Source organism: Oculina patagonica, chromosome 4, assembly GCF_052425735.1.
Source record: "Oculina patagonica isolate OP01 chromosome 4, crgOcupat, whole genome shotgun sequence".
NCBI classification, from domain to species: Eukaryota; Metazoa; Cnidaria; class Anthozoa; order Scleractinia; family Oculinidae; genus Oculina; species Oculina patagonica.
Window position 1 is genome coordinate 5,819,952 of NC_135761.1, and position 24,456 is coordinate 5,844,407.

General features: G+C 39.2%; 1 protein-coding gene across 1 annotated transcript; it reads right to left on the bottom strand.

Annotated features, from left to right (window-relative positions):
• Positions 1 to 1,789: 1,789 nt before the first annotated feature.
• On the bottom strand, positions 1,790 to 24,221 carry LOC144651193 (L-fucose kinase-like). Its single transcript, XM_078511099.1, has 29 exons — positions 24,120 to 24,221; positions 22,304 to 22,455; positions 20,341 to 20,391; positions 19,900 to 20,037; positions 18,645 to 18,717; positions 18,418 to 18,518; positions 18,004 to 18,084; positions 13,112 to 13,231; positions 12,242 to 12,440; positions 11,670 to 11,806; positions 11,385 to 11,498; positions 10,870 to 10,929; positions 10,613 to 10,738; positions 10,373 to 10,471; positions 9,886 to 10,034; positions 9,408 to 9,622; positions 8,753 to 8,901; positions 8,486 to 8,547; positions 8,212 to 8,296; positions 7,948 to 8,011; positions 6,945 to 7,042; positions 6,608 to 6,642; positions 6,236 to 6,336; positions 5,511 to 5,962; positions 4,965 to 5,064; positions 3,746 to 3,811; positions 3,305 to 3,361; positions 3,083 to 3,183; positions 1,790 to 2,457 (listed from the first exon to the last, which is right to left on the bottom strand). Exons 1-29 carry the CDS (start codon positions 24,208 to 24,210, stop codon positions 2,374 to 2,376), a joined length of 3,360 nt encoding a protein of 1,119 aa, XP_078367225.1. The 5' UTR covers positions 24,211 to 24,221; the 3' UTR covers positions 1,790 to 2,373.
• Between the last annotated feature and the right edge of the window lie 235 nt (positions 24,222 to 24,456).

Here is a 24,456-nt window from a genome sequence, read left to right on the forward strand (position 1 = left end):
TTTTTTAACTTTGGGAAAGGGGGAGGGGCCGGAACCACTCCATCATAACATGAGGCTCTCTTCAACGTAACCATGTGTTGCAACTACGACACATACACACCAACTATAACGATACCCATTGCTTATTAACTGATTTAACTTAGGTCAGAGTACGAGTAAGACTCACATGACATTTATTGACCAAAAAGATCCTTTCATCCTCTTAATCGGATGATGACCAGACGGAATACGGACGGAGATGCCTCATCACGAAATAGTTTTGATCGAGAATCACATAAACTTCGTAACTCATTCTCCTGAAGGGAAACGAGATACATGTCAGTAGGGGTACAAAATACACTAACAGAAGTGGGCCCAGGGCCCCGAAGCTAGTTGCAGTTAGAAAGGTTCCCGAGTTATCCGAGTGAGTATTTTCATCTGGATTACTGAATTGGGAGTCAAGAATGTACTGAAGAGTTTCACTAAAAACCAAAGATTTTATTTTGCGCCATAATATGAATTGTCTATAACAGGTATTAAACTTTGCTAGACTTTATTATCAAACACTTTCTGCACTAGCCCAATCCCACAGCATTCTCTCTTGTCGCGTTGTGGTTGGTGTCATCGTCGTTCAAGCCCGCCACTGCGCAGACCCCGTTTTGGGGGGGAGGGGGGGCTCGAATTTTTTTTATTTTTTTTTTTTTTGGGGGGAAGGGGACCCCTACCCCCTCCCCCCCCCCCCGCCTCTTTCACTTGCCTGGATGGAAACGCGAAACTTTAAACGGAACATGAACGTTTTTAAAGTTATTTAATCACCACATTTACTTACAGTAAATGATAAAGATTAATCCAAATGACGACAACTTCATGGTGATATTCACCGCCGGAGTAAGTTAGATCAACTCGAAGACAATATTTCTGTTTACCTTTAAACCATCATCAGGCCAATGACAAGAGTCGAAAGCGCGGAATGTTTTGAAGTTAAACTTTAAAAACTCCCTGCTTTCTATTTTTGACATCAACTTACCATTTTTTGCTATTTCGTGAAAATGTGTCACCAAATGGCACTGAATAATTAAAAAGTCCACTTTACTTCTTTCGTAGGTACCCTAACTAAAATATTATTTGAAATAAGCCCCCCCCCCCTCTTCAGTTTAAGCCCCTCTAAAGGTATTAAAAAGAAAGAACATCCCGGGGGTACTTTTACGGTATGTCAGTTTCTCGAAAATTCACCCCAAGCCTCCAAATTCTTCTGGAACCTCTGGCAAAAAGGAAGTGTGTCACGGCTGAGTTAAGTTTATTTTATTAAGGTGTGCCAAATACTCGCTATGAAACTTGATGTTTGCAAAGAAATTACTTCTATGGATTTAAATAACAAAACCGTCGCTTTATTGCAACCAACTGAGTCTCCTAGGTGTTATAATTAAAAGTTACAAGCAAACAAGATTAACTTTGAAAACTGTTCAGCCCAACAATATTTCAAAAGCCCATATCGCAATCCGTTTCAATCTTGGTCGCTTTTAGCCATCCGTACCTTCTTTTGTATTTGGTGTCTTATTGAAATGTTCCTGCTCTGTTTTAAGAGGTTATTTTTTTATATTTCAACGAATTTGATGGTCATTTCCCATGCCTAAATTTAGCTGAAGCCCGCAACACAGTCCCTTTATTTTTCACGTGGGCCAGTATTCTTTTCACCCTGCTGCTTTGGGAATTCGTTTTTATTGAAATTTTCACATTTTATTTTGTACTTTGAAATTTTACTTGTAACTATGTAATTTAACATTTTTAGCGATTTTTGGTGGGGAATTTTTAGATATTATTTTATTTTTCTTACTTCTTGGTGCTGCGTGCATAAATATAATTTTAATTTGAAGCTTGCGAGTGAAATTAGCTAGTCTGACGTAAACATGCATAAGATCTATTTCTACTCTTTGAGTCCTAAATATTATTTATGTAATAGTTATGAGTTAATATGAGTTATCCCTTTGCACCACCGACAAATTGTTATCTCATTTAATTTAGTCCAGTTTTAACTGAAACATTCCTTTTTACGTTCTGACCACTGTCTAAAACAGAGTCACCTAGAACCTTCCCTAACATATTTCCCTTGGAAGATAAACCTTTAATTTCTTATCAAGCAAACCCCTAGCCAAAGCACACTGAGCTAGCCGAGAGCCCTTACAACATATGACTACGTCAGGTTGCCTGGCAACCAATTTGGTTTTAAACTTTTGATGGCACCCTTAATAACTAAAAGAGGACAGTAAAGGTTGCTCGCTCCGAGGGGGTCCTCTGACAAGTGGTCACTTTAACTTGTGGAATGCCGCAAATGTGCGCTTTTCTCTAAACGTCCCGTGGTTCTTTTCGGGCTACTTTGAGCCATTTCCCCACGGTTCATGGAGAAGGTTCCTCCACTCTCACGGTGAGTCCTTCCCAGTCCACGCTTACGTCGTAGAAATCAACTGACTCGTCCGAAGGCTGAAAACATTAATTATAAAGAACAATTATTTAAAGGGACTATGTCATGGATTTTACCGGATGTTTAAACAGCCAAAATGTATATTTGTGTCGCAGGAAACCTAAAAGTAATAGTCCATTTTTTTAAAAAAAAAAATTGCTAGAAAAGAGCACTGAAACTGTAAACGAGTATCTTTGGCTGCGGATCGCTCGGATGAAAAAGGATTGCAACTTGAAAAAGTTAGTCTACCGTTTTCAAGTTGTTTCCACGCGTCTAGAAAATCGATATTTATAGCTGTATAGGTTGATTTCTATCTGCAAATTAAGGTTATATCTTCCTTTGCATGTTCGAAAATAATGTTTTTTATGGGTTTAGTTGCCTACCATTAATTTCAGAACAGTTTAGACAAAAATCTGCGAAATCCCCGTGACAATGAGAACGTAGAAATTATAACAAACAAGAGTTGGACTGGCAAAGAAATGGCTAGAAAGTTTAATTAGAAACCAGTCGCTATGTAGACGAAGACACTGCCTGCTGCTTTCAGTTTCTGTCGAAAAGGAGAAAAATGTTCGTTGAAAGAGGAAGAGATAAAATTAACGCAAACATAACAAAACACTTGAACTAAGCCTGCAAACAAAATAATACCTTCATTGACTTGATCACAGCTTTGACTTCATCCACCATGTTAGGTTCCTTGGTGAGAACAAAAATAAACCCACCCCCTCCCGCTCCGGCCATCGCTTGACCTGAAAGTAGGCAAACATTTTAGCAAGTTTAGGAAAGCATCGTTTCTTGAGTCTCTACTGCATCAAGAATTCAGCGTGAGGCCGCATTAAGGCTACATAGAGCGAGCAAACATGAACCTACCGTAGCTCAAGGGCTTCAATGCTTCCATTAAGTCCTTAATTGCTTTTGGCTCAGAACCTGTTGGGAGTCATAAGTAATAATATATACGGAATGAGTGAAGTTCACAGCACCACTGCATTTCCCTTTCAATCGCTCTTCTCGTTTTTTCCCTACAACCTGTACTTGTTCAGCCACAAAAATGACCTGAATCTAAATTGTCATCAACATATCAATAAAACAAACAAATAAACAAAAAACAGACCAACAGATTATAAGAACAAACAGCCACCTACCAGCCATTACATAATCATCAGTATCTTGCGTCTAACTTTTAGACGCAGACATTTAAATTTTGAAATAAATTGTCTGCACAGGCTTTCTTTTTCCTTTCTCGTACCTAGTTAGCTAGAAATGTGTGGAAGCTTTAAGATGAATTTGTACGTTGACCATCACCACACTCACCCGGAGCCATGAGGCTTTTTTGATGTCGATAACAAGTCCAACACGCACCAAACTTCTCGATGTTTCCTGCGTGAAAGGATAAACAACACAAACAATGCATAACTTTTTTTACAGTAAAAAAAGAACGATAATGCAACGCATACAATGCAGGGCTGGTCTAAAATGCAACACACGCACTAGTATTCATTTAAACTTGTGGTTGGAGAGAAGAACTGTGAGAGTAAAGTTTCCTGCACGAGAACACCCGAGGGAAGTACCGTATTAATTCGATTAAGCGCCCAACCTCGAATAAGCGCCCACCTCGAATAAGCACCCACCCTGTAGGTAGGAAAAGTTAATAAGCGCCCAGCCTCGAATAAGCGCCCACCCCCACCTTCCTCAAAAAAAACCCCTAAAGTGCACAAGAAAAGTATTGATTATTATTATTATTATTATTATTATTATTATTATTATTATTATTATTATTATTATTATTATTATTATTATTATTATTATTATTGAAATTGCGATTGAAATTGACTTAGTACTACTAAGAGACTTCCGCGAAAACCGAGTTTTCTTAGCATTTTTCAAAATCGTTTAATGAACAGTAAAAGTTGTGCTTTGGTACATCTTCATGTTTTATTATTATTCATTGTTTCGTTGCATGCAAAATAAACTAACCACTTGCTAAAAATGGTGAAAATTTAATAAGCGCCCAACCTCGAATAAGCGCCCACTCTCAAGGTCCAAAAATTTTAATGAGCGCCCAGGGCGCTTAATCGAATAAATACTGTATACTCATCAATGTTTTATACGCGGAGGCTTCGCCCCGAGGTCCCAACACAACACTTACCGTCTTTATAGACCATTTTTGACAGGAAAGACAACCCTTTCACATACCTACAGCAGAATTGAATGCTACATCCTTTGGGAAACTTTTCACTTAAGTAGGTGCATCTGTTCAAGATATTTTGAACGATCCCTTTAATTCCTACCCTTTCTAATCTCCAACTCTTAACAAATTTACCGGTAGCTCGCCTCTCCGTATAGTTCAGTATAGGGAGCCTCCCCGGGAAACGAGAACACCCAACACTCCCATCAATCATTGCAGAAACTTGGCAAACAACGCCTTCTGTTCCAAAATCCGAATGAATGTCCCAAAGAACGTCTAACTATACCGCCTAGCACCTGAGGTAACAGTCAGGGCGGTAACAACATAAACTCAAAGGTGACCTACCTTCCTGTAGCGCTTTAGCAGCCTCCTCAGCGTTGTTTACCAAGTTTCTGGCGTTGTTAGTGATTTGTGAAAACCTCGCGTACCAATTCCTGACGACATTCTGTCGAAAGAATGAAATCGAGACGATCACGATTCTGCAGAATGTGGCCAAGAGTTACAGAGAACTCCTTTATCAGCCAATCAAAATTCCTGGTAGAATTACCATAAAATATCTCCGTGTATTTTGCTTTCAGCTAGATTTTACTAAGACGAAAATGCCCCAATTTGTGATTGGGGACTAGAAGGTTTGGCCTTTTTGAGGTCTCAGATTCTTTTCACTGCATGTGTTGAGTATTTAACCTTTTTAGGTAAGTGTCCTTTTAGAGTAAAAAGAAGATCAATGAACAAGTCCACTGTTTGAAAACGTTAGAAGCGTGACTCTCGAGGTTTGACATTTTCACAGAAGCAAGAGAGGATCTCTCTTGACAAAATCCACTAAATTGGAACTTTTGTCTTCGCCCAAGCAATTGCGGTGGAGGGAACATTTTGCTTGCCCCATTTGCCTACCTGTAACAAGTTCTTTGCAAGCCTTGTCCTCCCAGAGTAAAAGCAAACCAATCTTTTGGACATATCCTCGACAGTCTTTTCGCTCAATTCCAGTTTTTCCCACTCCACTTTTAAAGGCAAAGAAGCCTGGGACCGACCAATTTTAAAACCAGGTACCAGTCCCCCGACATTGTCTTGCCATCCGCCGCCTGTTGTCAACATCTGTTCAATGATCAACACAGCATGGATAAGGGAATGCATGCTCGTTGTTCGGTCAGTCACGCGTAACAGCGCGGTCAGGATAACTCCCGCCAAAATACTACTAGTACCCAAGCCACTGCCTTGAGGAGCGGTTGACCACGTATGCAGCTCAAAACCTGCCTGGTACTTTCTGCTCAGTTGTTCAGATAACGTTTCGTTTGAAGAAAGAGTTACAATGTCGAGTAAACAAAAACAGGCCTTTAATAGCGCTCCTGGGGAATAACAGACAATGTAGTATATTAGAGATCGATAAATAGGAGTATCTTATCTTTGTCACCTTGAGAGAATTGTGAACTGAAGACCACTATCTACATTATTGCTAGAAATAAAATTCTCAGAAATGAAGTAAGATATTCTTTCCTTCAAGAAAATATTTCTTTCTTCATTGTAACAAAGAGGGCACGCTGGCGTTTCGATCAAAGTTTAAGAAGGAGGAAGGTCAGGGAGACGAGCACTTTCTCCGTCTTATTTAATCATAACAGTACCTGGAGCGTTAGGTTGAGTGTAGTTCTCCAAATGTGTCAATTCACTGCACACCACTCGAACACTGTGTTCACCTGAGTGAATCACGAGGATGATTTCAAGCCTAAAGAATGAATGATTGAAATGAATCAATACTCTTTTTACTGAGTCAAGATAAATTAGAAAAGTTATAGTTCAGAATGGGATACTGCAATATTCCATTGTTGGTTGAACAGCCCGGACTCGACCTTACGGTTGTACTACAGTATAATTAAATGCCAAAGAAGACGGCTGTCTGTTGTCTGTTTGATCTTGTTTTAAGCCATAAAACCTGCCAACCAAAGGAAAGAAATACCTCAGTTGTCGAACAATCAACACTTTACAATATTACTTACTCGTTTATTTTCCGGACTTTAGCTTTCGTGACTTTCTGGAAAAAATCAAACAAAATGTTCATATTTTACTTAGAGGAAAAAAAGATGGCAGTAAAACACATTTCACTCTGGATAAGACGTTTCTCGACCCGCGCTTACCCCCGTGCGAGAAAGACTTCTAAAATACGCGACAAAACATAAGGAGCGCTGATACGGAGTTTCGTCTCTGATTGCGCGAATTTCTGTACTGCTTCATCACAGATATGAATTTCTCTGCATTTCTCTGCATTCTCCGTGGTAAGATGGACGAAAAACACTGAAAAACACAAATCTCATCACCTCAGACAAAAGCCCGTACCTGTCCATTGAGTTTAACGGCAACATTTAGGACAGCTCCGCCTTGTTCGTAAGTAATTGGCGGCGTGTCACTCCATCCTCCAGAGAGATCTATTCGAGCTGAAACACACGTAGAATATCTCTTGATTTAGTACAGTTAGGTTTACTGATAAATTAAATGAACTAGTTTTATGAAGTGTTTCAAACTAAGATCTCCCATACAAATACGCGCATAAACTAAGACCCATATAAAAGCCGATTTTTAACTGAGTCTATAGCTTGTGTTCCCCCTTTGATCATAAAGGTAAAGGTAAAGTAAAAGGAAAAGGTCATTTATTTAACGTCAAATACACGAGGAGTGGTTCCCAATCTCCCGAGCCAGAGGCTCATGATAAAAGTGAATGACAATTTAAGACGGATTCCGCTGAAAGTTCGAGCAATGAGTGCGAAAATTAAGTACCAAAAATCCACTCATTGTACGGCAACATTTTGTATATTATTTAAAAGATCTCATCGAAATTCATTTGTCTTAGTGACCCCGCAATTAAATTCTAAAGCATTCTCGAGAAAATTAAAGTCAAACCTCAAAAAAATGTATAAAACGCGCGCCATTTTGTTTTGAACCGGCGCAAAACGTCCGTTTTAACTGAAATATTGACAACTTCAAATCCATTTTTCTCTCGCGGGGTCAGCTTGAGTGCTAAATTTTTGGAAGGTTTTTGTTAGCTGTACTAAAACTGTTGCCATGCTAAGAGGTCTTTTTGGTAACTTTATTTTTGCCTGTATTGCTCGAAAATTGTGCGGAAACCATCTTAAATACTAAGAATATGTAAGATACTTATTAAAAAGTATCTAAAGACTACATATCTTTTTGTTCGTTACCATATATGAAACAACAGGCCGCCGGCAAAAAACCTGCCGCTCCCTCAGCCAGGTCTATCTATACCAATACATGATGTTTTTTCAAGAGTCAGTATTGCAATCAACAAAAACATTGGGAAAATCAATATAAGACCGTTACAAACCTGGTGCCTCTGCTATTACCCAGTGCCCTCTCGGAAGAGGGTCACACTCTTCTGTCTGGAAAAACTGCAAGAAAAGGAGATCAGAGGTTTGAAATACGAAGATTTGAGAACTTAAACTTCGGTTACCACCCCCGCTAAACATGACTTCTCTAGTATTATTTCTTTTCTTCCCTCCCCCTAGTGTATAGCAACGAGAAATTTGATTCGTGACATTATCGTTGAGTACTGCTACAAACGTTGCGTGACGTACGTGAAGTAACGCACCTGTCTGGCTGTAAGAACTGCCCGTCTTCTCAAGACCTGTTCAGCTCCTTCATAATGTCGGGCCGCTCGAATCAGCAGATGAGGTCTGTTGATTGAACAAAAAAAACATTAATCAAAGACACTTTGTAACCAGTAAACACAAACGCTAAAGATACACGGACGGGCTATGCCAGAGAGCAGGGGAGGGGGAGTTGGCCCCATACCTTGGAAGGTTTAATACGCACTTTAAAACAGTTTATTATATTTCTTCTTTTTTGTTTTCTTTACGCCGTACCTGTCAAGCCATTTTGATCGTTCCATGGCTAAAGCTTTGATCCCTGCGGGGATTTCTCCTTTCTGAAAATTGATTGCAAATTAATTCAAAAACAACAACAATATACTGCTGACCACAATTACAGACACAAAACACTGCCGACTAATAACTTCAAGGGTTCGCGTTGGCCTAATATAGATCCTATTTTTCAAGTTTGCAAAGTTTTGCGAGTCAATAACTCTAATTTATTGCCTTAAGAGTGTACAAAGCGCAAAGTCGTGCACATACATCAAGTAGTTCAAAGGCCTGCATCCATGATTCATTGCGTGCAGGACCACTTCTCAGCCCAGCTCTCTCTCCTGCCATCGCACCTAACACGTCAGCAATACACGCCAGAGTCCGTGCAGCCACGCCTGGAGACGTGGCGCTGGATGCAACTGAGGAATGGGAACGAGCGCAAGTTATGATTAATGAAAAATTGCAAACAGATAGCAAACTTGACTGTTCTAATCAATTCCAGACAAAAGGTTGCTTCGGTCGTCCACACCCATTCGAAAAATGTCGCTCAATGTAGTTGATTTATTGTTGTTTATGTTAAGTTAGTGTGGGTCCATGGCTATACATGTATAGGCGAATTGTACCATGTTTCCGCAAAGAAGTCATTGTTTGTACGTATATGTGACGCAACTCGGTCCCAACCAAAAATTATTGAAATTGTTCGCTACTTTTTGAAAAAAGACAATAAGAGCACAGGTCCAATAATGTCAACGCATCCCTCAAGGCACGGGCAAGCTTTGTAATTTGCTGGATAATAAACTGTCATGGAAGGTTTGTAAAAACCCTGGATGTGTCGCCATTGTCCCCTCTCATGACCTATGTTTAATTTAGTTTTTTAGAAGTCAAATATAGGCAATTCTGAGAGTACAAATACAGCTACAGGTACCTTGATCTAGAACCTCCAAAATCTGCGTCTCCAATCCTTCCTTTCCACAGCTCTTGAAGAAGGGTACAAGACAATTGCTGCTGCAATTCTTCAGTGTTTTCTCTACTTCGGTCTTTCCAATTTCAAACCACAGCTTTTTTCGCCACGCAAACTCTGCACCCGTGTCGACGGCATTCAAAATATCTTTTAACGATAATCTCAGTGACGAACGCCACCTGAAAGACGAATTTCGACCTTGATTACTTTTGAGAAGAACAAATTGCGTTTTCTTAATGTTTCTGCGTTCCGGGTTTTAACTGTGTTCAAGAGACTTGCACAAAATACTACAATAGCCAATCAGACGAAAGATACCGTTTTCCCAGCCAATCAGATGTAAAATCAAAAAAGGTTACCCAAACGTTTCCCGCTCTTTTACAGATAACACGTTTGCCTCCACTTCACCAACACAATACAACAAACACGACACTAAGCACAAAACCTGTTTAGTTTTTGCTGATCGGGGACATCTGACACTCCAGTACTCGCCAGCCACAGGATGTCATCTCCACCGGCATTTTCCTCCAATACGTCAAAAGGATGAACAACTGGGAACAGCTTAGCGTTCCAAAGGCTTCTCCGCTGTTCAGGCTGAAAAAAAGAGAGACACCAATCACGATTAACCTTTTCATTCGGCTCAAACTTGGAATATGAATTATGAAACTCATTGCTGCACAACATTTCTTGCTCAGCATTCGGTAGTCATTACACCAGGGAGAAAGGGAAGCTCACTCCTTCTCAACATCCCATATTTCTTTCTTTATCCCTCGCGGAGACCCGCTTATACTACAGGCTAGGAACTTATCAGTATCCTCAAGTTGAAAAGTTTCTTTATCTCCCTTTCGTTTCAAAATTAAAATGATATCGCCTAGAAAAATTCAATTTTTGACTCTGGCGGACAATTAAAAATGCTGCAAGTGATTGCTCACCACTCCGATCCAGACTTCCTCGGAATTGATTCCTGTTCCTTCGAAAAACACCTTCCATGGCTTGTTACAGTACGTACTGTTTGGGGAAGAAGATGGCATCTGAAAAATAAACATGTCATAAGTATTTTGGCTCATCGTCCGGTAGAAATATAAAGCTAACATCGAAGACTATAGTTGGTGTCTGACAATTTTAAAATAGTCTGACTAGAAGCGAAGAATTTAGAAAGTCTATTATCTGACCTGCAGTTCGTCATGAACACCAAATACCACCAAAACTCTGTGGGATTTGCCTCTCAGACCTGGAAGACATACAGTGTAGCCCAGAATGCACAGATCCTTAGCGAGAACGGTCCCTGGGTTAAGGCTCTATAAATATGGGGAAAAAAAAGGTAGTTAAGTATACATAAAAACTGACCACCGTTGTTTAGCAAGGAACTGACAAATAATATGCGAGGACCAAATCTAAATGATAAAATATCATTTTTCAAAATTCTGACCTTAAAATCCTGCGAGGCAATTCCTGTTAAGACGCATCCTGTTCCAATGTTTACACTTCCCTAAAATGCAAAATACAGCTCTCAGACCAGAGAACAGTAGTCACTTATACAACCGCACGGTTATTTGGGTCGTCACGCGATGGTTCTCCCCATGTGTTGCGTGGCAACGCAGAAACAAGCTGTAAACGGGACTAGAGGAATGAAATTCTTTTCTCGTGTTCATTTTCGTCGGAATCACATTTCCACGAATTGGCTAACCCTGTACACCAGTCATGTAGTTTTCGTAAAAAGGTTCCTGAGTAAAGCAGTGTATTATGGCGGCAAGCTAGCGTGACAGCAAGAGACAACTTCCGGAAAGCTGAGGTACGTCTTCATGTACATGTAATTTAAATACTAATTTTTCAACAAAAATTCAAACCTATTCAGGTATTTGAAGATTTACATACACTACATCCCTCTGCGACTGTCACGACCTGCCTGTAAAAGGAGTCATTGAATAAAACCTAGAGTTGTACCTGTAAGTGACAGTGTGATACAACAGATTCCTTTCCAATGTTGATCCCAGCTTCAATGATAGAATTCACGACTACAGTAGACTGATCCACATCTGGAGGCTTTCCCTGGTTGTTCTGTTGCACAAAAAAGAGAAAACTGAGACAAAAGACAGAAAAACAATGTTACTTTAATGACTAAACTTCCCATAACTGTCGGAATCCTCTATTTACATGAAGAAATTCCCACATATGGCCCCTCTAATGAGGCCTCCATACCTTACAGGATGTGTTAAGTGTACATTGTACCTTTTGAAAACAGACATGGGTGTGGCTATTGAAGTCAAATGGACCATCACCAAACTTTTCCACACTTTTCAGCATTTGCCTTCTGTAGCATTCTGCAGAGGGCTGCATATAGTCAAACTCTCCATTTTCAATCACAACTGTTTGGTAAATTGAGAAAAGACAAGGACATTCAAAACTCTGGCTAACAAACACCTGTTGTACGAAGACACCTCTGTAATCAGACACTAGGTCATTGTAATGATAATGATAATGATAATGTATTTATATAGCGCATTGTTCATATGTATATGTTCAAATGCGCTTTACACGCTGTTTTGTGAACAGATGCCTATTTAATTTTATCTAATTGTTTTTCATATTTTTGTAATAAATTGTAATTAGTTTTTATTGTAGTAAGTTAATATAAGAAATTGTAAGTCCAGACCTATGCTTCTGGGCATGTTTCTTTTGCAAATTAATAAAGAATTCTTATAGTACATCAAGTTGATGATTAATATCCTTTTTCTTATCACCTGTTTGCTTAGCTGTGTACTGAACACTGTAAGGAGAACTTAGATGTTAATTGATTTTACCTCCTTTCAGTGAAACTCCCCTGAGAATCTTCCACAGAGAAGCCCTTGCACCTCTCATCAATGTCATCTCATCTTTTGAGCTGCACTTTGTTCCCATCCGAGTGCTGCGGCCATATGAACCACTTCTTTTACCACAAACAAAGTCTTCCTCAGTGACATCTTCAGCCAAGCACAGGAGAATGTCGAAGAACAGAGACAACTAAATGACAGAAATTTAAAAGAGATCTGAATATTATAAGATCTGTTTAATAATAGAGTCCCTTAGGGCCTGATTACATGGAGGGGCTGGCCGGGTTTGCCGAGATGACTTCCAGTCCATATTACATGAGGCGAGCCAGCCCACGATAGCCTGGATTTTGCACGGACAAAAGGTTAAATTTAGCACAAATGATTTTGTGTGTGAAGAATGAGTAATGATCATTTTTCAGCAGTTTGGTGTTTTATTTTCTACACATATGCAGCTCCATTAGCTGGTTTGGGTAAAATTGCCATAAAATCCTATTCAGAAAGAAGAATATTGATTTTGCGGTAGGCAGTGTGCTCTAAAGAGAAATTTAATGCTGGGCCGGTGAATGTGATTACATGAAGAATGTTCATCCCTGTATTGCCATACCTGGATGTCGGCTTACTGGGCTGGCCCGGTTTAATATTATGTAATCGCAAAATTGATTTTTGTTGTGTTTAACAGACATGCCGAGATCTCTGCAAAACCAAGCCAGCCCGGCTCACATAATCAGACCCTTAGGTTATAGTGGGGCAGGGGTGAAGGTGGGCATGGGCGTGGCAGTTTAAAGACCCTCCTCTGGTTATAGGCCCACTATGAGAACTATAAGCAAAATAACAGTAAACAACAACATCTTGTCGTCATACCTGAATAGGCTCAGCTCCATTGTCAAGTCCATAGTAAGTGCAAGCATCAAGAGGAGCATACACATGGAAACTAAGAATTTTTTCCACTATTGACATATTAATGTAAACCACACCACTGACCTGTCAAACAACCAGTTCAGTAAATATCATTATTATACATTAGAATTACTTCGAAACATGTGATTGGTCAAGAGCATTCAGTCAATATACAGTAGCATGTGAACTTGACATGATAACCCAATATCTGCTGCAGATATTGGGTTATCATGTCGAGTTCAATGTCCGCCTAGTTTCCAAGCCCCTCGTCCGTGTAGTGCTGTCAAACTTTTGAAATTATGGCTGAGCGATTCGCCTCCGTTTCCGAAGAGGAATTGGAAGTTTTGATTGAGAATAAAGATTCTTAAAACACAAAGAGAACAGCAAAAACAATTAAGTTTAAAAATTCTGAATGATTATTTGAGGGAGAAGAACCTGGAAGAACCACAAGATAAAACCGCTTTGGCCAATGTTCTGACGAAGTTTTACGCCGGCGCTAGAAAAAGTGATGGCAAATTGTTTGAAAGCATATAATAAAACAATTATTGAATTCGGTTTTCGCATGATATCGTGAACTATCAAAACCTCGTGTCTGTGTTATCTGCCTCAGCCTTCGGCTTCGGCAGATAACACCGACCTCGGTTTTGATAATTCACGATATCATGCTCAACCTCATCCAATAATTGCTTAATATTGGATAGTATTATAGGCCTGCAATGTGTGCAAAACACTACAACTACAATAAGCTCTCAAAACGCATTGCAGACCAATGAAGCAAGCCAACAACAGCTATATAGCTCTCGACACACATTGCATGCCTGTAATACTAGCACGATACAGGTGGTGTGCGCACTATGACCGCAATGCATTATTTTGATCAATTTCCAACATGGCGGAAGATTGTTGTGATGCGAGCGGTTTTTCGGGTGAGTTTGATCATCGTTTGCACAACATTCGCTGGCCTTTTCTCTGCCTAAATATTAGATTTGGATAGGTCGGGAATAGGTTAGTTAGTTGTTTGCGTCGAAAGTGTAACATTTAAAGCGTATCATGGTAAATTTGGTCATTTTCTCGAACAAGGTAATATGGCCGACTTTTCTCTTCGTCTAGTAGGTCGGACGTTTTTGTTGAACACGGCTTTCAGCTAGTGGTGCTTGGCGTAAAATTATATTACAACAAAAGCTTAGACAATTTCCAATATGGGAAACATAATGCACCAGTATGCACCAGTCGATTTACGCCGTTTCGACTGAACGAAAATGTCCCTTTTTGAGTGTTAATCGTCTATACTATTGAAGTTTCCTGCGTCGAGTTGGTATCGAGTTCAGCACTTTCATTCTACAAATTTCCAATGTTTTTGGAAGTTATGTTGTTTGCTTCAAAATGATTTAATTATGTGTTCTTTGGGACTTAGGAAAATCCAATTTAAGAGAAAAAGTTGCTGTAGATGATCAAGATGAACGTCAAAAGAGCGCTGGTTTACTAACGAAGCAAGCGAATTATTTGTTTGTACTGTACTGATTCTTATGTCACGGTTGAATTATAGTTCCTTTTGAACACCCAAAATAATTTTTCAGTCTTTTCCGGTTTATTTAAGGGACTGAGAAGATAATAAATTGCTATTTTGCATAAATTGCTTCTACTCAAGTGGACCAAGTATTGCCTGTTCCAGGCTCTAGCAAGATAATAGGTTGCATTATTTGAGCTTCAGAAGGTCACTTTGAAATGTTTTATTGCATCTGTTGTAACTAAAAAGTGATTCCACTACAACATTTGTGGAGACTTCATGTACAGCAAAATAATATTGTGGAAGTGAGAAGTTCAATAAATTGTTTAAAACTTAATGAGGTTCAAATTGGTTCTGTTCATTATTTGCAAGTGGTTATCCTGCTTATTTCAGAAGAGAAAAACCCTGGTTAGTTTGTCTCTGTCTGACACAGGCATCAAGCTTTTTGGCCAAGAGTAGTTCATTTAATTTGTTGAGCTTGGTAACAGGAAAAAAATAAGTCCTGCCTCCTACTCATTTGATGTCAAATTATTAAGTCTGTATATTTCCAGCCAAGTTGCCCAGCAGGCTGGAGCTTATACCAGTTTCAAGAGCTTGAAGAGACTAGGAGTATTCTCCCCCCCCCCCCCTCCCCTCCTGAATGGGATGTTAGTTAGTCTATCACAAGGTTACCCCCAGCAGTAAACTTGCCAGTACCCATTTATACACCTGCGTGGAAGGAGGCACTATAAGAGTATTAGTGTCGTGCCCAAAAACACAACACAATGACTGGGGCCATGGTTTGAATCAGGATTGCTCAATCCAGAGTTCGGTGCACTACGCTTCCATACCACCCTTAAATTATCAAGACACTAATGGAAATATTATAATTATTATTATTATGAAATGACACAGTGTTTCTTTCACAATGTTTTATTTATGCAAATTTTAGCAACCTTCAGCATCTGAGGTTGTCACTTGATGTGTTCCTTTATCTGGTTGGTTTATTCTTGATTATGAAGCTTCTCCTGGAGAAAAAAATTCTGTCTCCAAAGTTATCCTCCAGACCTGTGCATTTTATATTCAGTTGCTGTTGCAGTGTAATATCCCTGAATAAAATTAAAGAAAAAACTTGATTGTAAACCAGTTCTGTTATAATTGAAGTTGCAGTAATAAATGGAAGTACCATAAACAATCATGGTCTGTATACACACAACAGTAGCAGGGGGACGGCTTCCGGTGAGATATTCACAAAAGTTAAAGTACGAGCTGTTTTGCAAATAACTGTGGTTGCCTCAAAATTACATGAATTAAAAGAATGCACTTGGTCCAAATCGGCCTACAACATTAGAGCTTAGCAGCCCTGAAAGCTATAGTACATCACTGGTTACCCCTAGCATTGTATTAGGTTGCCCTAGTATAGTTGAGAGAGTCACTTGTGAGATAATTATAAGACTGCTCAATGACCAAAACACCCCCAGTCAGCCTTCGAACAAGGTCCAGAGGATCTTATTTTTCTAATGGCAGCTAGTAATCAAGCCTACATTGTAAGGTATGTAACCAGATTAAAAGTGCTAATAGAAACTCAGCTGATATATTTTCTGTTTAGACTCCAGCACAGATTTACTTCAGCCCAGCAGACAATTTTTAATTTGCCTAAGTGAGTTTTTTTTAGCATTAAATCAAACCCAAACAATGATATCAAACTAATTTACAAGAACACAATTTTTTAAATTAATTTTACTTAATAACTGTATTTTGAAATCGTAGTTAGTTTGTTGCAGGAATTATCTTTGTTGAACATTTGAAGTGTCGTAAAACCAGAATTTTCTTCGATTTACTGCTGCTAAACACTGTACATCAGTCATTATGAGAGCAAAAAATTAATAACTTTTGAAAGCTATAATCCCTTAAGCACTTTTCGAAATAAACAATAAGAAATAAGAAACAGAAGCAAAACAATTAGGAAGATTATAAGCTTTAATGGTTAGTGAAAAGTATGCCGTGAAAAGTAATACAAAATAAATCAGGACACGTAACATAAATAACATCAACATGTGACAAATATGTTTTCCACATTTCAAATCAAGGTACGATATACTTGTTCGTAGTGGTTAATAAAGCTAAAGGGCAACCGCCTTGTGAACATTACATGGTTATATTTAGGCTTAGCACATCCTACATCGTGTTTAAATAAAGGTTGCTTATCCAACTATGTTTACAAGCATGATTCCTACCTCTGGCTTTGATGCAAGTCCCGTCTAGACACACAAAACCGATATTTTAAACACCACGCACTGAAGTCTGAGGAAATCTTTGATTCCAAAGATCGACAACATGTCAAAACTAAGATATACATCGAAAGAATCACAAAAGCGGCGTTATTTTGAACAGAAATAAGTAATTTTGGCGTTCACAAGAGATCCTCACACGATGGCGGCCATGAGCAAATGGTGCAAAACCGAAACAATTACCAGCGTGCATTGCGGTCGTAGCACGCACACCACCTGATGATAGGCCAGCAATGATGGGCCTGCAATGTATGCAAAGTGTTACATCCACATAGCCCTGTATGCATTGCATGACTATTTTGCTAGTATGATAGGCCTGCAATATGTGCAAAGGGCTACAGCTACATGGCTCTCCGCTCCCTTTGCAGGCCTATGTAGCAAGCCAACAATAGCTATCAAAGGCCTGCAATGTATACAAAGTGTTACATCCGCATGGCTCTCTGTACACATTGCATGCCTATTTTGCTAGTATGACAGGCCTGCAATGCGTGCAAAGGGCTACAGCTACATAGCTCTCTTCGCCATTTGCATGCTTTTTTAAATTTTGATGCATGCTAATAATGCTAGTATGAAAGGCCTGCAATATGTGCAAAGGGCTACTGACAGCTCCATAGCTCTCTGCACCCTTTGCAGTTCTATGCTAGCCATCAATAGCTATCACAAGCCTGCAATCTATGCAAAGTGTTACATCCACATAGCCCTCTGCATGCATTCCATGCCTATAATGCTAACCAATATACAGCTAACATCAATGATCATAGGATTGTCATACATGTAAAACTGAGTATGTAGTGTACATGGATCTTAATTTGCATGCATTGAATGCCTATTACGCAAGCCCAAAAAATAATTCATCATAAGTACTTGAGGGGTGACTTTGTGTAGTTTGTGGTACCCTGAGGCTAGACCAGGATAACAAGTTTGTGTCTGTATCTTACTCTTATCAGTAATTTATATAATGTGATAAATGTAAATGTGGGATTAGATCCTATTCAGACATTTCAGATTACATATTACATTACAGCACACTGTAAATATTTGGGCTTGTTATAGAAGTCTGTGGTTTTTCATATACTCACCATGGGAACTTTACCATTTCCAAGTGCACAGGTTTTTAACATGTCCACAGTTCCTTTAAAGGCGATGTCTTTAACTTTGCCCTACAAAGTTAAGGCATGAAATTAAATAGTTACCAGTAGGCTAAATGACAATACCATGTTTTCAAGGAATTATTAAGCTGTAACTGTAGTGGACCAGATATGGCCGAGAGGGAGGGGGAATGGGGAGGGGGGCAGTCAAAAGGGAAGAAGCCCAAAACAAAATTTAACCTTGTGTCATACCATGTTACGACCAAAGGAGGGGCCAGGCCCTTAGACCTGCCCATAGATTCACCATTGACATCAAAATCAAACCAATACATGTAAAGCTTGATGGCAAAAGAATTGCCTGAAGTGACACTTTTCACAACCAAGAATGATTTGTCTCGGCAGTACCTTGTCTCCCAGTTTGACAACCCCATGACCTGTTGCATAGTTTACATCTCCTTGAAACAAGATCATGGTGATACCATCTGAATACTGCTTCCAGTCAATTTCTATCAATAAAAAAAACATACGTATTACAATTAATTATAATTTATTCTAGTTATTCAGTCCAAAGTGGAAAACTATAATTTATTATAAATAAATAATGAGAGAGACTGAGATTAAGACTGACATACCAGTATCTGGTGAGATGGTGAGCATCATGTCGGTACTACAGATCCACACCCCAGGGGGAGCATTCACTGAAAGCTGTAACCATGCAACAAAATCGTTTAATACCATAAAAACATGTTTAGAACCTTTGATATCCTTATACATGTAATTGATTAAGGGTGATTTAAAGTACAAATTTAACCAATACATGATTGAACTGGAGCTGCAACACATGTACAAGTCACTTCTTTAATCTAGAATATTCAACTGTGAAAAATGAAACAACACCACAGAAAAGTATTGCACTTGGTTTCTCTTATTTAGGATTGATCACAAACTTAGAAGTTCGATAGCTTGACGATTTAATAGCATAAAAAACAGCACCACCACATGAAAGCACTACTCAGCAGGGACGGCGGAGCTGGGGGCTGGAGGACTGTAGCCCCCCCCCACTTTTACAAAAAAATAAAGAATTATTATTATATGGCTACAATAGTACGCGCGCTCTGATTGGCTGCTGAGTGGGCATTATTTTCTTGTAATGACCGGGCATTATGAAAATTTTTCTCGGCTCGACGGTTTTTTGAGTTGTGAGTAAAAGCTATTAGCGAGGGGACAAAAACAACAAAAAATGCCGACAAAATATAACTATCTTTTCAATAACTGAAAGAAAAATATAAGCACTAGCGACGGAGAGAGCCACAGAGAGCGAGTTTTACCTCCAGTGTTTTTTCCCTTGATTATATTCTTCTTTTAAATAGTGCTTAAAGGCCATATAATAAATAACTTATTAACCTCGTCCTTTCAGTCATTACAGGGGAATCTCGCTGTCGCTCGGTCAATATATACATCAAGGCCTCGGTCTGAGATTCCCCTGTAATGACCTCACTCTCGGTTAATAAGTAGTATATAAGAGAAGAGTCTCTTAACCCCCTCCCCCCCACTCCAAGTCACTAGTCACCCCCCCCAGTTGGAAAAATGCTCCGCCGTCCAGTAGCTTTCATTTTGAAAGTTCACACGCTACACACTGTAGGACTTGCTTGTTTCTTCTCTTTTTTCTATAACAGTTATTTGACAGGTCTAGACAGTTACAGACAATTTTTTTTATTATGTACAGACTTTGGCTATCAGATATCAGCTGAACTTAACTTTTTAAAATATTACAGAAAGAAATTCATGAGAAGGCTGAAATGCTGACATAACATTATTTTAGAAACCTGAGATGGCTACTGTGCTATAAACTTTATTACAAAAAAATTAGTATTAATAATAGCTTACTGTATTTGACACAAGATCCAACAAATGGTCAAAGTTGGAGACCAGACAATCACATAAATGTTCTTTTGATTCTTCCTTGTGTTTGGCTGGTAAGGTATTGAAGAACCGGCCACAAGAACTGAATGGAAAGTCTCGACCCTAAAGAAATGAAGAGAATTGGTTGACAGTTCTAAAATTGTTATTATTTTAAAAATTGAAAATAAAAATTTGACAAACTGTCTAAAAGAGAGACATACAATTTCTATCAACTTTTTAACAAGAGAATGAGATCCTACACAGAAAGCAGGAAAAGAAAATCAAATAACGAACTGACCTCATGGTTCATGTACTGTACATTGTCTTAAGAACTACAGTACAGTCATGTCTTTCAAACCAGATCTGAGAACTTTTAAATATTACATATCTGTAAAAGATATCAACAATTTGGACCACATTACCCACCATATGCATAATAAGAATGTTAGCATTGTCCAAGACACTCAAGGTTAATGTCTGCAAATAAAAAAAGCAATTATAATATTATATTAATTATTAAACACCAAATTAGTGGTATTGATCTACCCACAACCCTTTATTTTTTCGAGCAGGAAAGTTAAGAGGTATGTCTTCAATCTTGGTTATTCCCTTCAAGGCAATAAATGGTCCATCTGGACTTTGCCCCTACTTCTTTGAGCATTCATGGACCTGCCAATACATTGCGCACCATAAATAGAAGGCATAAAACATTAAACGCAAAAAACCTTAAAATATGTTGTTATACATTCAGAAAAGAGAGAAAGTCTACTGAGGTCTTATTGCCACAACCTGGTTGACCAGAGCACATCACTTGCAGTTATTTATAAAATACAGTAGAACCCCGGTAACTTGAACTCTGAAGGGAAACGAAAAACAGTTCCAGTTAGCGGGGTTTCAAGTTATTGGGGTCAATTGAATATTTAATTTTCCAAGTTAATAATTGATAGTTTACTGATTTTTCAGCACTTCAGTATACAGTACATTGCAAATTGAACTTATCTTCCCAAAAACTCTAACACGACCATACATGCTTATAAAAAGAGTGGAAAATGGCTGTCAAATACATGATCTGTTCATTGCTCTAATCAATGGGCAACCATGGCGTCAGAGTTGCAAGAACCGGAATTCGAGTTATCTCAAAATCTGGGTAAATTTGACCCAAATTTTGTTCAAGGGAAACAAAATTTAGTTTGAGTTAGCAGGGTTTACGAGTTATCCAAGTTCAAGTTAACCGAGTAAAAATGACTGAAAAGTGGGGTCAAATCCAAAGAAGTTTGTTCGAGTTAGCGGGGTTGTTCGAGTTATACGAGTTCAAGTTACCGGGGTTCTACTGTATGTATAAACATCATGAATCTTGACCCCCAAGCTACTTGTCCCTCTTAGCCGGCAAAGCCCCTGCATGACAAACAAGTGACTTTGGGGACACCTGATTTGATTGGCTAGTTTTTTACAAAGGAGTTTCAGATCTGGCCAGCCAAATCAACTATATAAACAAAGGGATTTCAAAATGGTTCATTTCAAATTAACCATTTTAAACTCTTGTATGAGAAAGGAATTTTAAAACGGTTCATTTGACTGGCTACTCCTTTTGTTGATATCTAACCAATCAAATGATTTGTTTAAAGCCACTTGTTTCTCATGCACAGACTTCACCAGCTAAGAGGAACAGGCAGCTCTGGGAACAAGAATGATGTATAACATCCCAGCTGTAATTACACAGCAGGGGTACTTTGCAGAATGTAGAATGCAAAATGCAGAACGCAGAATGCAGAACGCAGAACGCAAAATGATGTCCTAACCAACAAATAAAAGCTAACCAGAGTAAAAGCTAACTGCAAGCACTGCTTTCACTTCGGTTTGCTTGCGGTAATAGCTTTTATTTGTTGGTTAGGACATTATTCTGCATTCTCATTTCTGTGTTTTGCATTCTACATTTCTGCATTCTGTGTTCTGCAAAATACCCCTGCCAGTGATTACACAAACTGAACTTTAGCCAAAACATACAAAGTTGTTCTCCTCGTCATGCACAGCCAACAACCAACAGGGCATTGATATAAAAATTAATCAGTCTACACTGTATTTTTTGTGGGAGGCGCGGTGGCCTAATGGTTAGCGCGCTCGCCTCCGAGTCGAACGGCCCGGGTTCGAGGCCCGGCCGGGACGCTGCATTGTGTTCTTGGGCAAGACACTTTACTCTCACAGTGCCTCTCTCCACCCAGGTGTATAAATGGGGGGTAACCCTGTGATGGACTAGCATCCCATCCAGGGGGGAGTAGAAATACTCTCAGTCGCTTAATGCTACGGAAACCAGGATAAGCTCCGGCCTGTATGGGCCACTAGGCTCGAAGCAAACTTTACCTTTTTTTTTTACACAGTGACTGTATTTTACCTCATAACCAGCTTTTGCACTTAGATGTTCTGCAACGACCAGCAAAGCATTCACACTGGCTCCACCACTTCCTACACGAGCCTTTGGGTCTTCCAAGGTCAACAGCAACACATCTTTGTCAAAGAAACCTTTGCTTTGATGGATTTCAAGTTCTGATAAGGGAATAACATAAGAATGCATTAATTGCATTAATCAACATTTGAATTTAGGCCACCTGTTGTGAATAATAAGTGTTTGTAATGCACCTATCAATGGTTTGCCCCAGGATGGGGGGGGCAACCCACGGGAAATAAATATTGACATTGTGAAGCTCTCCCAGGGTAGGGATTTTGACATCTAAAATGGTCTGCTGGGTTAGAAATTTAAAAGGGGATATGTGAAATTTGACATTCGCTAGGTGCCCAGGGGTTGGGAATTCGACTCTGAATTCCAAAAAATGTCAAATTCCCCTGGGGTTGCCCCCCCCCCCCCCATCCTGGGGCAAACCATAAATTCCACTTTAATTCTAATGTTCTAAACCGGAAAAAATTCTGAAAGCCAAAATGTTTTATTCAAACCTTGACATTTTTAAATGTTTTCAATACTGTTAAAACATTTCTCCTTTTTTAGCCTTACCAACTTTTGCTTAGATTCCTTATAGAGGAGCTCCTAAGTGTAGCACCATAACCATGAAAGAAGGAACACTATCGAAATGAGTTTTCATGGTCAACATGGATAGCGGCATGGTTCGTGGGCGCGTACGTATGTACGGAGTCGCGCAACATGGCGGCCATAGTTTGATGGTAGAAAGAGTGAAGCAAGAAGGCCGTATAAAGGCGGCCTTTAAAATTTAAAGAGGTTTGAAAAGAAAAACAAGAAGCAATGAAACAAAATGTGGCTGAAAATTACGTGTAGAAAGAAATCGACCACCAAAAAAGTGGACATTGAGAGCCATAATCGATCAATGACTTTCGTGTCTATCTGTAAAGCCAGCATCGTACATGAAGGAGCATTCGAAAGCTAAATCGCGTTGATATAATAAACAAACCATTTTACAGGGTACAAAAAAAAATTTGACCCTCTGGGATTTGAACTCACGACCTCCCGAGCCGCAGACTGGCACCTAACCGATTGAGCTAATCCGACAAACTTTGTAATACACGTTGAATATATCCTATATCAATGTAATAGATATTGTGCAGTCTACTAAACTGCTGCGAAACTATAACAGGATCGCGAAACTATTTTCTATTGCTAGAAAGCAGATAATTTACTGTACTCTAACGTAATTTTGCGTGCCATGAGTAATGATTTTGCCCCGCTTTAAGATTATTATTTTTGTCGTACTGCTGACATTCAGTTTAACCGTGAGCTATTTAAATTTGTCTTGCACCTATTAACCGCCATAAACATTAGTACTTTGGCCGCTTATTCACTAGAATGAAAACATTGTAAACTCCAGTGAAAATTAAATAGATGGGGAGCTCCGCTTTTAGGCGTACCTAAATCTATATATTATTGAACCCTGGAGTCGAAATTAGCATGAAAACTTGTGGATCGAATATTCGAGTCCCATTGACATTTACTAAGCTGGAATCTGAATTTTGCAAAGAAGAATGGAATAAAACCTAAGAAAATGAAGCAAGATTGCTACCAGAAGTGTTGCTAGCCTGGCTTCACTTGAGCAAGGAACCCTTGATCAATATTGCTTTTCGACAGGTCTAAGTCTGTTTACGTGCAGGATTGTCACGAAGGTCTTAATTTGGCAATTGTATATTTTATTTAACACAACCAACAACAAAAATAGCACAGACATAAACACCACTGTATTACTCACCTTTCTGGAAGGTGTGAGCGCTGGTTTTGTTCTGACAAGTCAACACGATCGCTGTCCATCGTTTCCTTCTTTCCTTGTTTACCGCCGCCATTATTCACTGAATGTGCCAGGCGTTACCACGCGGTGGGCTTGGGTTCAAGGCTTCAGGGCGGGGTCGACGCTTGGTCGACGCGTGTTTTGATTGGTTCAAAACAGCGCGCTAAAATTTCCATAGGCTTCTCACTAGTACTCAACAAAAAGTTTTCGGAATTTTCGCTGGTCAAATGAATCGGGAAAGAGTCCAAGAAGTTAGAATATGGAACATAAAAATTCCGGGATTTTCCAAATTTCCCGAAAC

Coding starts and splice junctions, on each gene's coding strand:
- LOC144651193 (XM_078511099.1), bottom strand. CDS start 24,210: ATGGCGGCGGTAAACAAGGAAAGAAGGAAACGATGGACAGCGATCGTG. Junction 20,038..20,340: donor ACATTCTTATTATGCATATG/GTGGGTAATGTG, acceptor TCATTTCTTTAG/GGTCGAGACTTTCCATTCAG. Junction 10,739..10,869: donor TTGCCTCGCAGGATTTTAAG/GTCAGAATTTTG, acceptor CCATATTTATAG/AGCCTTAACCCAGGGACCGT.